Below are 14312 nucleotides of genomic sequence, written 5' to 3'. Positions count from 1 at the left end.
TCCAAAGACTATGCTTTTAATCACTGAGCTGCACCACCCATGATTTTTAAAACCAGACTTTCCCTCTTAAATAAATTTCTACTGGTGGGAGGCAGGGGGGCAGATAGGGAGCAGCAGCTTTGGCATCAGACACACTGACCAAATCACTCTTATTTCCCTTGTCTCTTTCCTGAGGCCAAGAAGGACAAAACAACCTCTGCACCTCATAGAGTCTCCAAGGGATTACTAGACTGGAAACTGTACTCAAATTACTTCACCTCTGACCCTCACTGCTTCCCTTCCCTTGGCAAAGGGAGAGAAACTTAGAACCCCTCAGAGTTCCACAACTGAGGTAAAATAAGCCAAAGGGGATTATGGAAGAAGAGAGGAACAGGATGAAAAGGAGAGTCAATTTTTTTTCCAAATAATTAAACAGAAAGCTGAGACTGGATCAAGATTATTCTTTACAGAATAAAATGGCCCCTGTGCTTTCAACACAGTTTGGCTTTTTAAAAAAACATATTCATATGCAAAATAATATTTTTAAAAAAGGTCAAGACTTTACAGTTTATCTGTCAGGATTTCACAAGATCTAATAAGTGAAAAACTAAAAAGAAAAACAATGCAAAGTAGCTGACCACTCTTTACCAGATCTATTACTGCAGTGCTAGGCATTTCTACTCTACTGTAGTCAGAAAAAGGGTATTATTTTTCTAGAGACTGCTGCTGCTGCTGTTGCTTCAGTCATGTCTGACTCTGTGCAACCCCATAGACGGCAGCCCACTAGGCTCCCCCGTTCCTGGGATTCTCCAGGCAAGAACACTGGAGTGGGTTGCCATTTCCTTCTCCAATGTATGAAAGTGAAAAGCAAAAGTGAAGTCGCTCAGTCGTGTCCGACCCTTAGCGCCCCATGGACTGCAGCCTACCAGGCTCCTCCGTCCATGGGATTTTCCAGGCAAGAATACTGGAGTGGGGTGCCATTGCCTTCTCTGGGGACTACATGCCCCCAGTGATGGCAGGCATTTCCTTTACATGGGTCACACTTGTTAAAAATTAAAGTCTGGAGGACAAAGAGAATTTTAAGGTTGCAATCATCTAGGTGAATGAAAATCCCATTTTAATGCATTCTTTCTTTCTATTCCATATAAAACAAGCCAACAAAGCAAGAAAGACAAATGATGGGTGGAGTCTGGGAGAGGCCTGAGGTAAAGCAACCAGATGGCAAGGAGCGCTAGTAAAATCTCAGGTATTCACACCTGCCACTTGGAGGACAAATCCAAGGAGGTTAACTTTACCTAGGAAAGCAGAAATACTACCTCTCAAGTGGCCTGACTCACCAGTGCATAACTAACACTTTTACACTGGCAAGAAAGGGATAAAAGTGTCATCAGATGCTCTATAAACATTCACTGAAACCATCCTGAAATCCACATTTCAGTGGTTTTTACTATAGTCAGAAGGAGCAAATAAAAGGTGATCAGGTTCTTCCTGGCAACAAACGATAACTTTACAAACAATTTATAAGCATGTTTAAGTTATATTAGATATGCCCAAATACAACCAATGATCTGGTTTTCCGCTAGATTAAATTGCTACCACTCCCATCAAAACACTAAGGATAATCAACTAGTAGGGAAAACAATAGATATGACTTATAATCAAATCAATGCCTTCAATCATAACTGAAGGCAGAGAAAAAAGAACAACATAGCTAAAGCTGCAGATAAACTGAGAGATACAGAAAAGGGACAGAGATGAGCCAACACAAAAATAATTGTTATCTTCAACCCAACAAAGAAAACTGCTTCAGAAACGAAAGGAAGTTTCCCTGACATGAATGAAAGAATTGAATATGAAGATTAAATGGACACTGGTTATTCAGGGGGAAAATGATTCCGAAAAATTGGGTGAATGCCAAGAACTATTTATGCTTCCCAGAGGACAGGACACGTACATCTTCTATCAGGTAGGGAGCAATTAGGCCACAGATTTCTCCACTGATCAACTCAAGGAACAGAAAGAAGCAACATGTGGATGCCAGCAGCCAAGTGTAGGTTGGGAAGTGAGATGAGAATCCTCCTTTTGGAAAACACGAGACTAACCCAAGAGGCTCCTGGAAGGTCTCCCTCTTCACTCAAGTCCTCCTGTCCCCCATAGATACATCTACTGTGTTAGCCTCTCAGCTCCTCAAAACCAATAAACAGCATTTTACTTGTCAGCCACCACCCTGACATTCCACTTTCAAAACCAGAGGCAGGGAGGTGGTCAGGAAATCTTTCAATAATCTTGGTGAGAGATGATGATGACTCCACCAGTGTAATACAGTGGATAGATTTGAGAGGAAGAGTCTCCAAAGCTCTAGCATATTTAATCAAGCTCAGCTTCCTCCATTTCCCCTTTCAGTGCTGATCTGCCATCACTTCAACTCTACCCTCTGACCTGCACATCTCTTCCCGGCTGTCTTATCACCACACATGCCTGATAAAGCCCCAGTCCTGGATCAGTCCGATTGCCTATTCTCTCCTTGTCTACACCTGGGTATCTGAATGCTGGTAAACTACAAAACTTTAATTTGTGCCACTATAATTTCACGATCGTCAGTCTCAACAGCAGCCTCAAGACTAAGTGATTACTTCCAGGTCCCTAGTCTGCTTTCTCTCATTCTCCTCCATAAGTATTTCATGTTTCCACTCTCCCTCAACCCTCTTGCCTTGCCACACTTCTCTGATTCTCAAGAGATGACTCTGTTTTCTCTACTGTGAGAACAGAAACCAACGTAGGGAATCTGGGTTCAATCCTTGGTCAGGGAACAGGATCCCACGTGCTGCAATTCAGAGTCTTGCCACAACTAAAGATCCCATATGCCGCAATGAACATCGAAGATCCCAGATCCTGCATGCCACAGCTATTTAATAAGACCCAGAGCAGCCAAATAAATACCAATAAACTAATATTTTTAAAAGGTTGAATTTGATCTGTATCCTTTAAATTTTTCAATGCTTCTAATTAATGTGTTCAATCTTTCCTCTAGGTTCCTAAACATACAAAACTCCATTATAATAATTCTTTTAATATCTCTGTAATTCCATTATAATAATTCTTTTAATATCTCTGTCTACTAATGCTATTCTGCTGCTACTGCTGCTAAGTCACTTCAGTCATGCCAACTCTGTGCGACCCCATAGACTCTGTGTGACCCCACAGACCCCATAGACCCCACCAGGCTCCCCGGTCCCTGGGATTCTTCAGGCAAGAACACTGGAGTGGGTTGCCATTTCCATCTCCAGTGCGTGAAGGTGAAAAGTGAAGGTGAAGTCGCTGAGTCGTGTCCGACTCTTAGCTGTACCATTTTCTTGCTTCTCTGCTTAGTTTTGATTGGATGCTAGACATTATTCAGTTTACCTTGTTGGATGCTGTATATTTTTGGTTTTCTATATAAATATTCCTGAGCTTTGTTCAGTTTCAGGTCTTACTTTTTTCTGTGTTAGGCAGAATGAGAGCAGCTTTAACCTGGGGCTATTTGCCCCACTACTGAGGCAAAACTCTTCTGAGTACTCTAACTGATGCTCTGTGAATTATGAGGTCTTCTACAGTGTACAAAAAAAAAAAAAAAAAAAACTACTAGTCATCTCAGGCCGCCATCACAAAATACCACCGATTGGGTGGCTTAAAAAACAGAAATTTATTTTTTCACAGTTCTGGAGGTGGAAAATCCACAGTCAAGTTTCCAGCAGGTTCAGTTGTCGCTAGGAGCTTTCCTCCTGGCTTGTGGACAGCTGCCTACTTGCTGTGTCCTCACACGGTGGACAGCGAGCCCCAGTGTCTCTTCCTCTTTTTATAAGGGTACCAGTTCTATCAGATCAGGGATGCAACCGTATGACCTCATTTAACTTTGACTTCCTCCTTCAAGACTCAGTCTCCAATACATGTGCATGGGGGCTTATGCTTCAACATACAAATTTTGGGAGAATACAATTCAATCCACAGCAGGAACATTTTCCCATGCTTATGTGAGCTCTGAGGATTGTTCCCTTTAATCTCCTAGGGCGGTTCTTTCCCTCATCTGGGGTAGTGTCCTCACACCTTAAAACTGATCAAAACTCAAATGAAGATTTTCTGCAACCTCTGGAAGCATCTCTGTGTGCTTCTCTCTGCTTTCCCGCACTGTCTGTTGTGAACTCTAGCTCTCTTCTCCTTCCCACACTCACCACTCGATTCTCTCAACTCAGGGAGACCACGGAGTTCTCCCTGGAGTCTTCCTCCCTGCACCATAGCTAGAAACTCTCTCAAGATGGGAAGCTGGGGTGACTGTAGGGTTCTACTCATTTGTCAATGATCCCTCTTCTTTGTTGCCTCAAGTCCAATGTGGTGAAAACCCATACATTTTGTTCAGTTATTTTACTTGTTTCTGGAGGGAAGATAAATCCTGAGCCTTTCCTCCATTTTGTCCAGAAGAGGGGTTTGTACCAGATACTTTTGTTTCTGGGTCTCTGCTAGCTTTCCCACTACCCGGAATACTCTTCTTTAACTGAAACCACTAATTACCCTCAGACTTCCACTTAGATGTCATTCTGTCTAGAAACTCCTTCCCCAACACTTTCGGTCAGGGGCTCCTCCCACATACTCTCCTCCTGCCCGACACCCACCCTATGCTGAACTGAGTTACTGTTTCCACTGTCCACATACGCCCACTGGGATGCAGGAGCTGGAGTTGCAGGTTGTACACTTCTATAGCCCCAACACCTTGCAGAGCACTCAGCACAAAGCAGGTGCTTCAGAAATACATTTGAGTGAATAAACAAGTGAGATAAGCTTAAAGTAAATAGACAGCGGATATGGTCAAATTCATTTTCATTGCTGAGTTTTGTTGTGTATCATCCATTTGCTTAAAGATTATAAACTATTAGTTTATCATTACATACCACCTATAATTATGAAATGGTTTAACATTTACTGTTGAAACAATCTACATTTTAATACGTAAACCAACAATGACTAGGTTAGACAGTATTTTTCTCCTGCGTGGTGGCTGTGATCTATACCTCAGACACATGCTCACTATGCCTTGTAAAAAACTATCTAAGAGCCGACTTTGAAAATCCAAACCAATTTCAGAGACGAAAATTCTTCTTTAAAAATAAAAAAAAAGACGTATTTGTCTGTGCCAGGTCTTAGTTGCAGCATGTGGGATCAAGTTCCCTGACCAGGGAATCAAACTTGGGCCCCCTGAATTGAGAGGATGGAGTCTTAACCACCAGACAACCAGGGAAGTCTCCAGAGCTGAAAATTCTTTTAACATATGTTATGATCACCCAATTGAACCTTAATATAGTTAACAAAACTAGAGGAACCCTGGATAAACATTCCTTGAAGAAGAAATTTAAACTGTAAAATGTCAAATGTTTCGGTTTGATCATCTGAAATTAGTAAAAGATAATGTTTAATATTTTATCCTTGAGTTTTACTTCTTATCCATGACTTGAGAAAGCACCTTTGAAAGCACTGACCGAATATGAAAAATAAAGGATAACAAAAACAGATGAAGCACTGAAATGTCAGCTCCCGAGATGGAAACCTGGTGTTTGAAAGCAACTGTGCTTGGCTCCTCGTGGACTAGATGCCTGCACTCCCAGGGCCTCCCCTCCCCTCTTCAGTCCCTCCACTCCCAGGGCCTCCCCACTCCTCTTCAGTCCCAGGAGGCCTACAAAAAGAAGCTGAATGACTCCAGGGCATTCTTGACCATATCTTTTATGGAGACATCAATGAAAATTTTCTAGTTGTTGTGTTAGTCTCTAAGTCCTGTCTGATTCTTCCTCGACCCCACAGATTGTAGCCCACCAGGGTCCTCTGTCCATGGGATTTCCCAGGCAAGGATACTGGAGTGGGTTGCCATTTCCTGCTCCAAGGGACATTCCCGAACCAGAGATGAAACTCATGTCTCCGGCACTGGCAGATGGACTCTTTACCACCGAGCCATGTCTTTCCCGTGGTAAAGAATCCACCTGCCAATACAGGAGCTGGAGGAGATGTGAGTTTGATCCCTGGGTTGGGAAGATTGCCTGGAGTAGAAAATGGCAATCCACTCCAGTATTCTCGCCTGGAAAATCCAAGGGACAGAGGAAACCTGGTGGGCTACAGTCCATGGGGTCACATGAGTCAGACAGGACTGAACAACTAAACAAACAAAAAAACGAGAATATATTTTGACAGTTACTCCACATATATTTTATGACAATGAATTTCATACCTTTCATGGAGGCAAATTCAGGAAGGTATCTCCATGAAACGTCCAAGTTGCACAAAAGAATGTTTTCAACATTGAGAATTAACTTATAAGATAATAAAAACTAAAACTCATCATCCAAACTTTGATTCCAGTCGAATCCAATCAGGGTATTGCAGGGATCCTGAAAATGAGGCAGTCAAGCAACATCTTGCCCATGAGAGAATTCCAGAAGGTCCACACTTACACTGCATGGGTTGTTGGCCGTCTGAGCTGGGCTGTAGAAGGACCCCCACTGGGTGGCTCGTCTCTCTTCCCGGGAAGGGGTGCTGTTCACGGGCAGGCCGGCTGGGACGCCAGGGCCTGCAGCCGCAGCGTTCGGGGGCTGGCTGCTGGGGGCCACCAGGGCAAAAGCATCGTCCAGGAGGGAGTGCATGGTCTGGCGCGCCTCCTCGATGGACGGCTGGGGCGGGATGTACTGGGAGGCCGGGAAGGGCAGGCCTGGATACCTCCCCAGCTCCGCCGACGACGGCGTGGGCACATCAGCCGGGAGGTCAGGATCAGACTACAGCAGGGGAAACAGCAAAGTGGAGAATCACATTACTCAGCCAAAAACAGGAACGAAACTGGGTCATTTGTAGAGATGTGCATGGACCTAGAGTCTGTCATACAGAAGGAAGTCAGAAAGAGAAAAACAAATATTGCATACTAATGCATATAAATGGAATCTAGAAAATGGTACAGATGAAGCCATTTGCAGGGCAGGGGATAAAGAACAGACGTGGACATACAGGGGAGGGGAGGGTAGGATGAACTGGGAGAACACCACTGACACTTACACACTATCATGTGTAATAGAGAGAGCCAGTGGGAAGCTGCTATAGAGCACAGGGAGCTCAGCTCGGTGCCCTGTGGCAACCAAGAGGCGGCATGGGTGGGAGAAAGATCCAAGAGGGAGGGGATATATGTATACATACTGCTGATTCACTTCACTGAACAGTGGAGACAAACCCAACATTGTAAAGCAATTGTATTTAAAAAAAAAAAGAATCAGACACGAGCTTCTATGGAAAACAAAATTCTAGGACCAAGACAGAATTTTTAACCATTTTCACTGCCATTGAGGAATGGGTTTACCATAAAAATTTTTCAAATCACAGCCAAGGAATGTGTGTTACCTTTCATAGGGGCAAAAAGTTTGAAATCAGAAAAAAAGTAAAAATATTCAACAACCATTTGTCAGGCAAAACTCAATCAACTCCCTGAAAGATATCTCAGTACCTGGAAGTTCATATTTTTCCTGAGAGCCCCCAACAACCAAAAACGATGTGTCAGAGTTTACATACTGCTGCTGCTAAGTTGCTTCAGTCGTGTCCGACTCTGTGCACCCCACCAGGCTCCCCTGTCCCTGGGATTCTCCAGGCAAGAGCACTGGAGTGGGTTGCCATTTCCTTCTCCAATGCATGAAAGTGAAAAGTGAAAGTGAAGTCGCTCAGTCATGTCCGACTCTAGCGACCCCATGGACTGCAGCCTACCGGGTTCCTCCGTCCATGGGATCTTCTAGGCAAAAGTACTGGAGTGGGGTGCCATTGCCTTCTCCGTCAGAGTTTACATACTAAAATACCTAGTTGATGTTCCATAGATACAGAAACCCCCCACTAAGGCAGTCTATTGACTATTAATAACAGAACAGCCCTATACAACCCAAAAGAATTCAAAGTCACCACCATATTACAACTATGTGTGTATAAACCATTTTAATACTTATTGTGGCAACTCTTTATAAACAGTAAATAGTATCAATTATTTGTTCAGAAACTACTTTCTTAAAAAGGAGGTGTCCCTGGATAACATGAGCTGACAAGAAAAATTTAACTTCTATACCCAGTGTCTAAGAGGCAGGGACATAAGTAACAATTAAAAATTTTTAATTACAATTACTTCAACTGACACACTGAAAAGAGAAGAGGTTCTATTCAGTGGGCTGGTGACCCCATGTCCTCAAAGAAAAAGTTGTTGTTCAATTGCTCAGTCGTGTCCAACTCTTTGCAACTCCACGTACTACAGCATGCTGGGCTTTCTTGTCCTTCACTATCTCATGGAGCTTGCTCAAAATCATGCCCACTGTGTCAGTGATGCCATCCAACCATCTCATCCTCTGCCTTCTACTCCTGCCTTCAATCTTTCCCAGCATCAGGATCTTTTCCAGTTAGTCAGTTCTTTACATCAGGTGGCCAAATTACTGGAGCTTCAGCTTCAGCATCAGTCTTTCCAATTAATATTCCTTAGGAGTCTTCAATCCTTTAGGATTAACTGGTTGGATCTCCTTGAAGTTCAAGGGACTCTCAAGAGTCTTCTCCAGCACCACAATTCGAAAGCATCAATTCTTCAGTACCCAGCCTTCTTTATGGTCCAACTCTCACATCCATACATGACTAGTGGAAAAACCAAAGCTTGGATTATACGCACCTTCGTCAGCAAAGTGACGTCTCTGCTTTTTAATACACTGTCTACATTTGTCAAAGCTTTTCTTCCAAGGATCAAGTGTCTTTTAATTTCATGGCTGTAGTCACAGTCCACAGTAATTTTGGAGTCCAAGAAAATTAATTCTGCTTCTGTTATCACTTTTTGGGTGGGTACCTTTTCCTGGAGTTCTCTGCTTACGCTATAGGTCCACAGTTTTAGCTTCGCTAGCTGGATCGTCCCACAGAAGGGCCAAAGGAATTCCCATATTTGTTCGGATCAGTGAACCTCTTACAAAGAAAATCTCTATTCCAGAGTGACATCCTTACTTTTAGTCAACTGTCTGAAGCACTTCCTAATGACTATGGTCTGTCCACCGAGGATCAGTTATTATTCACGCCAGCATCAAACACTTAAGAGCAGCAGCTGTGTAATTCCAAACAGAGAGAAAAACAGACGAACTGGCAAACCCACCAACAGTTCACAAACCTATTTTGCTTGCCCCACGCAGTATTTAAAAAATAGTCAATATTTTAAAAATCTGAAAATTTCCTATGAAAACTCAGATTTCTGGATTCTCTCGGCAGACTCGGAAGCTGTGGCACCACTGGGCCCCCGTCCTCCACAGAAACAGGTGCTGTTGGGCAGAGACTGCTCCTGAGATAGGCCGGTGCTCTGTCCTTCACGACTGCAAGTGGGTGGTCTCAGTCCCTACAATACACACTGGGTCCTGAAAGACTACTTCTCCAAAATTACAATATTCTAGTAAAGTTCCACTAAGTGACTTCGTCATCGAGGAAGGATTTGGGGCTGCAAAGGTCTCCGGCTTATGACATAATACTGGAAAGACTCTGTGATCCTCTCCTTACAGGGTACAAAATGGCCCACACTCATGCCTTCTGCTTTTGGTTTACTTGAGGAGCAGATCAGGAAGAATGTGGTGAGTAGAGGGCCACCAACCCAACACCCCACGGCGAGAAAGAAAAGTATATCCGTAGAAACGTCCTACTGGTAATTAAGAGGGTCTCTCTAAAACCGGAAGCAATGTTCCTGGTGGTGGTTTTCAATAACTGCACTGCAAGGAAACGAGCACTGTGGCTACAGCGCAAACTGAAATTCAAATGGGGGACAAACCCTATATACATTTGAGGAGAGTCGCCCAAATAGAGTCCCCTACAGGCACTGCCAATCTCAGCATCAGTGGGTGTAACTTTAAAAAAGGTGTAACTTCTATAGCAAGAGAGACCTGTTGCAAAGGTGTGAAGTTAGGTTCCCTTGGAGTCTCATTGGTCCCATGAATCCTGCCATGAAGGCAAAGAGCCATAGAGCTATGATGTGAGAGCTTCCTGCTCTCTGGCCTTCCTGCTGCCCCCACCCCCCAAATTCACAGACTAGACTCTCAGCAACCTGCAGGCCAAGAGGAGGTTTTATTTACTTTATTTATTCCTGTGTCCCAACATCCAGCACAGTGTTTCACATGTAGATGGAACTTAACAGATGGTACTATAATCAACAGAAGTTGAGATCTACCTAGGATACTCAGGAGTTGGAATTTGAATTCCATTCTCTTGAATCCAAGTTTGATGACTTTGACATTTAGTTTGTTTCCTTGGCACAAATACATGTTCACCTATCACTCCCCAGAAATATATGAGAACTTTTTTACCTTTAGTTAAAAAAAAAAAAAAAAAAAAAAAAGGTATTTTTATGATGTATTCTGGTGCCTCTCTGCAAGCCTTCATATTATAAGAGAGTGATCATGTCCTATGGTTGGTCCAGGACAATCTCGGTTCATGCTTGTTATCCTAGGATAAGTAAAACCATCTACTGTCATCCTCACAAGGGTGTGACTTGGAAAATAAATTATATTGGGGTTGACAAACTTCCATAAAGGGCCAGAAAGTAAATATTCTAGGCTTTGTGAGCCATATAACTACTCAGCTCTGCCACCTTAGCAAAAGCAGTCATAGATAACACAAAAATGATGGGTGTGGCTGTGTTCCAATAAAACTTTACAAAAGCCAGCAGTAGGCTGGGTTTGGCCTGAGGGTCATAGTTTGCTGAATCCTGATTTATAATGGTAACCCTATTTACGAGAAATCCAGGAATATTTCTTTTACTTCAAGAGAAGAAAGCTCGCAAGAAGATATTTTGAGGGGAAAGCACAAAATTCAAGACAGTTCAAAAGCATGTATGCGTGGTATAACCTTCAAGATGAAATACTACCTATAAAAAGGTGAGTGCTCAAAAAGGCATTATCTTTGAAAGTATACATTTCATCAGACTCGCAGACTTAGAAAACAAACTTATGGCTTTATCAAAGGAGAAAGGTAGGCTGGGGAGGGATAAATTAAGAGGTTGGGATTAACATATACACCCTACTATATATAAAATGGGCTTCCCAGGTGACTCAGTGGTAAAGAATCTGCCTACCAATGCAGGAGACACAAGAGATAGGGTTTGAATCCTAGGCATGGAAAATTAATCCATAGAGTAGGAAATGGCAACCTACTCCAGTACTCTTGCCTGGAAATTTCCGTGGTCAGAGGAGCCTGGTAGGCTATAGTACATGGGGTCTCCAAAGAGTCAGAGGCAACTGAGCACACACACATATAAATTACATAATAAACAAGTACAAGGAACTCTACTCAATATTCTGTAATAACCTATATTGGAAAAGAATCTGAAAAAGAAAAGATGTATGTGTAACTGAATCACTTTACTGTACACCTGAAACACACACTGTAAATCAACTGTGTGTGTGTGTGCTCAGCTTGGTCCCACTCTTTTATGACCCCATGGTCTGTAGCCCTCCAAGCTCCTCTGTCCATGGGCTTCTCCAGGCAGGAATACTGGAGTGGGTAACCATTTCCTTTTACAGGGAATCTTCCTGACCCAGCGATTGAATCTGCATTTCCTACCCTGGCAGGCAGATTTTTTACACTATGCCACCTGGGAAGCCCGAAATTAACAACACTCCAATATAAAATAAAAATTAAAACAAAATCATACAATATAAGTATTAAAATAAAAAAGAAAGTATACATTTCAGAATTTTAAGGAGAGAAAGTAAAAAGTCCATGTAAGGAAGAATGTCTTCTTAGGGTACCTCTGCAAATTGGAGCCATTTGGGACGAAGCAGCTGATTGAGGTGGTACTCACCAGGGAAGAGCTTCTTCCCTCCAGCTGAGGGAGGAAACTCTGCAGTTTCTGCTAAGAAAAAAAGCAAAGAGAAGAAGGATGGTCTGGGCCGCCATGAAAGAAGCCTGATTTAGGATCAAGACAGGAAGGGGAGGACAGGTTCAGTTCAGTTCAGTCGCTCAGTCGTGTCCGACTCTTTGCGACCCCATGAACCGCAGCACGCCAGGCCTCCCTGTCCATCACCAACTCCCGGAGTTCACTCAGACTCATGTCCATTAAGTCAGTGATGCCATCCAGCCATCTCATCCTCTGTCGTCCCCTTCTCCTCCTGCCTTCAATCTTTCCCAGCATCAGGGTCTTTGCAAATGAGTAAGTTCTTCACATCAGGTGGCCAAAGTACTGGAGTTTCAGCTTCAGCATCAGTCCTTCCAATGAATATTCAGGACTAATCTCCTTTAGGATGGACTGGTTGGATCTCCTTGCAGTCCAAGGGACTCTCAAGAGTCTTCAACACCACAATTCAAAAGCATCAATTCTTTGGCACTCAGCTTTCTTTATAGTCCAACTCTCACATCCATACATGACTACTGGAAAAACCATAACTTTGACTAGACGGACTTTTGTTGGCAAAGTAATGTCTCTGCTTTTTAATAAGCTGTCTAGGTTGATCATAACTTTTCTTCCAAGCAGCAAGAGTCTTTTAATTTCATGGCTGCATTAACCATCTGCAGTGATCTTGGAGCCCCCAAAAATAAAGTCTGTCACTATTTCCCCATCTATTTGCTACGAAGTGATGGGACCAGATGCCTCAATCTTAGTTTTCTAAATGTTGAGCTTTAAGCCAACTTTTTCACTCTCTTCTTTCACATTCATCAAGAAGCTCTTTAGTTCTTTGCTTTCTGCCATAAGGGTGGTGTCATCTGCATATCTGAGGTCATTGATATTTCTCCCAGCAAACTAATCTATTCTTTAGTTTCACACAACACGGTCTCTGAGGTCCCAGATTAGACAAAAACAAAAGCTCCAAGGGACCATCCTGGGGAGCCAAGGATACATCCCTTCCTGGATCAAGCCAGACACCACAGACACCCAGACACCGGTCCAAAAACACAGAGGCAGCTCAAGATCGCCATCTACTGTGAGAACTGCCAATGCTGGTTCCCCAACCAGAGGAATTTATTCACAGCCTTCAGAAAGGACTCATTCATTCATCCTGCTGAGGAGCAAGGGAGCCTAATTTGTAGACCTTCCGGCCCTCGGGAGTTATATCAACCCTCACAAGCCAGTTAGGAAGGGACAGTCTTAGGACACCAGAATCACAATAAGATTCCAAGGAAAAGCCTGGGGAAAGAAGCCTGGGATCATCTCTCAGATGATCATGATGCAATTATATTTAGTCCCAATGTCAGTATGGCATTTGGCACATATGTGTAATTATGCTTAGTGTCTCTCAATGTTAGATGTGTGTGTAATTTGAGGGATAAAATATAAAACTCAAATAAAACATTGGTTATATAAGCTCTATCTGAAGTGGTCACAAGTTTGAATGAGTGAAGTGTGAACTGAAAACAAACTAAACTTTTTCACAGAGAGGGAGAAGGCACCCTAGTGTTTTTTGGGGCTCATTTCTTTAACAAAGATAGCTCTGTTCTTTGGCTAATCATTCTTGAGCATAGGTGTCTAATCGGAAGGGTCTTAATTACAGACATCCACTGTGTGTCCCAGTGCTGCCAGACACAGTGGATAAAAACGGATTAACAAGAAGACACCTGGGTATCTGGGGCTCCTCTCCGTCTTGGAGTGTTTTTATATCTGTATTTCTCATGGTCTGTTGAGGAGGCTAGCCCTTTCCTCCCTACTTAGTGGGGTCTGTATGTGTCTTAATGTTGTCAACATCTGCTTTAACACGTGCTTTTCCTTCCAAAAAAATTAAGCCCCTATTTCTTAATTTCCATTAAGCTCTTTCTTCCATTAAAATTAGAAATATATATATATATACATTGTTGTTTAGTCATTCAGTCATGTTCAACTCATTTGCAACCTCATGGATTGCGATTTTCCAGCAGGAATACTGGAGTGGGTTGCTACTTCCTTTATCCAGGGTATATTCCCAGTCCAGGCATTGAACCTGCATCTCCTGCACTGCAGGTGGATTCTTTACAGCTGAACCCCTGGGAAGCCATACATACACACACACACACACACACACACACACACACACACACACATATAGAGGGAACATCTTAGCGCTCCAAGAGCAGAAGGGGGCGCAAAACCCTAAATATCACTCCTACCACCGAGAAATCCAAACAGTTCCCTCAACCAGGGGAAGGGGAAAAAAACTTTCTGGACATTTCTGTTTTCCAGTGAATTTCCAAAAGTGCCCATCCTGAAGCCCGAGAGGACAGGGCTTGCACAGAGGAAAGAAAAACACTGAGCATGTTTCCAGAGGGCGCCCCCAGCAGCCCCCTGGTCCCCAGGACTCAAGTTTCTCCACAAATGAGCG

General features: G+C 43.2%; 1 protein-coding gene across 1 annotated transcript in view; it reads right to left on the bottom strand.

The window, feature by feature from the left end:
* The window catches only part of KIAA1549 (KIAA1549 ortholog), a 126329-nt gene that overhangs the window by 19234 nt on the left and 92783 nt on the right, over positions 1-14312 (bottom strand). Inside the window, exon 16 of the mRNA XM_070369200.1 lies at positions 6450-6767. Coding sequence (XP_070225301.1) covers positions 6450-6767 — 318 coding nt within the window. The remainder of the gene's footprint in view (positions 1-6449; positions 6768-14312) is intronic.

The sequence above is a fragment of the Bos mutus genome, chromosome 4 (genome assembly GCF_027580195.1).
Source record: "Bos mutus isolate GX-2022 chromosome 4, NWIPB_WYAK_1.1, whole genome shotgun sequence".
Classification (NCBI taxonomy): domain Eukaryota; kingdom Metazoa; phylum Chordata; class Mammalia; order Artiodactyla; family Bovidae; genus Bos; species Bos mutus.
This window is presented reverse-complemented; position numbering and strand designations above follow the sequence as displayed.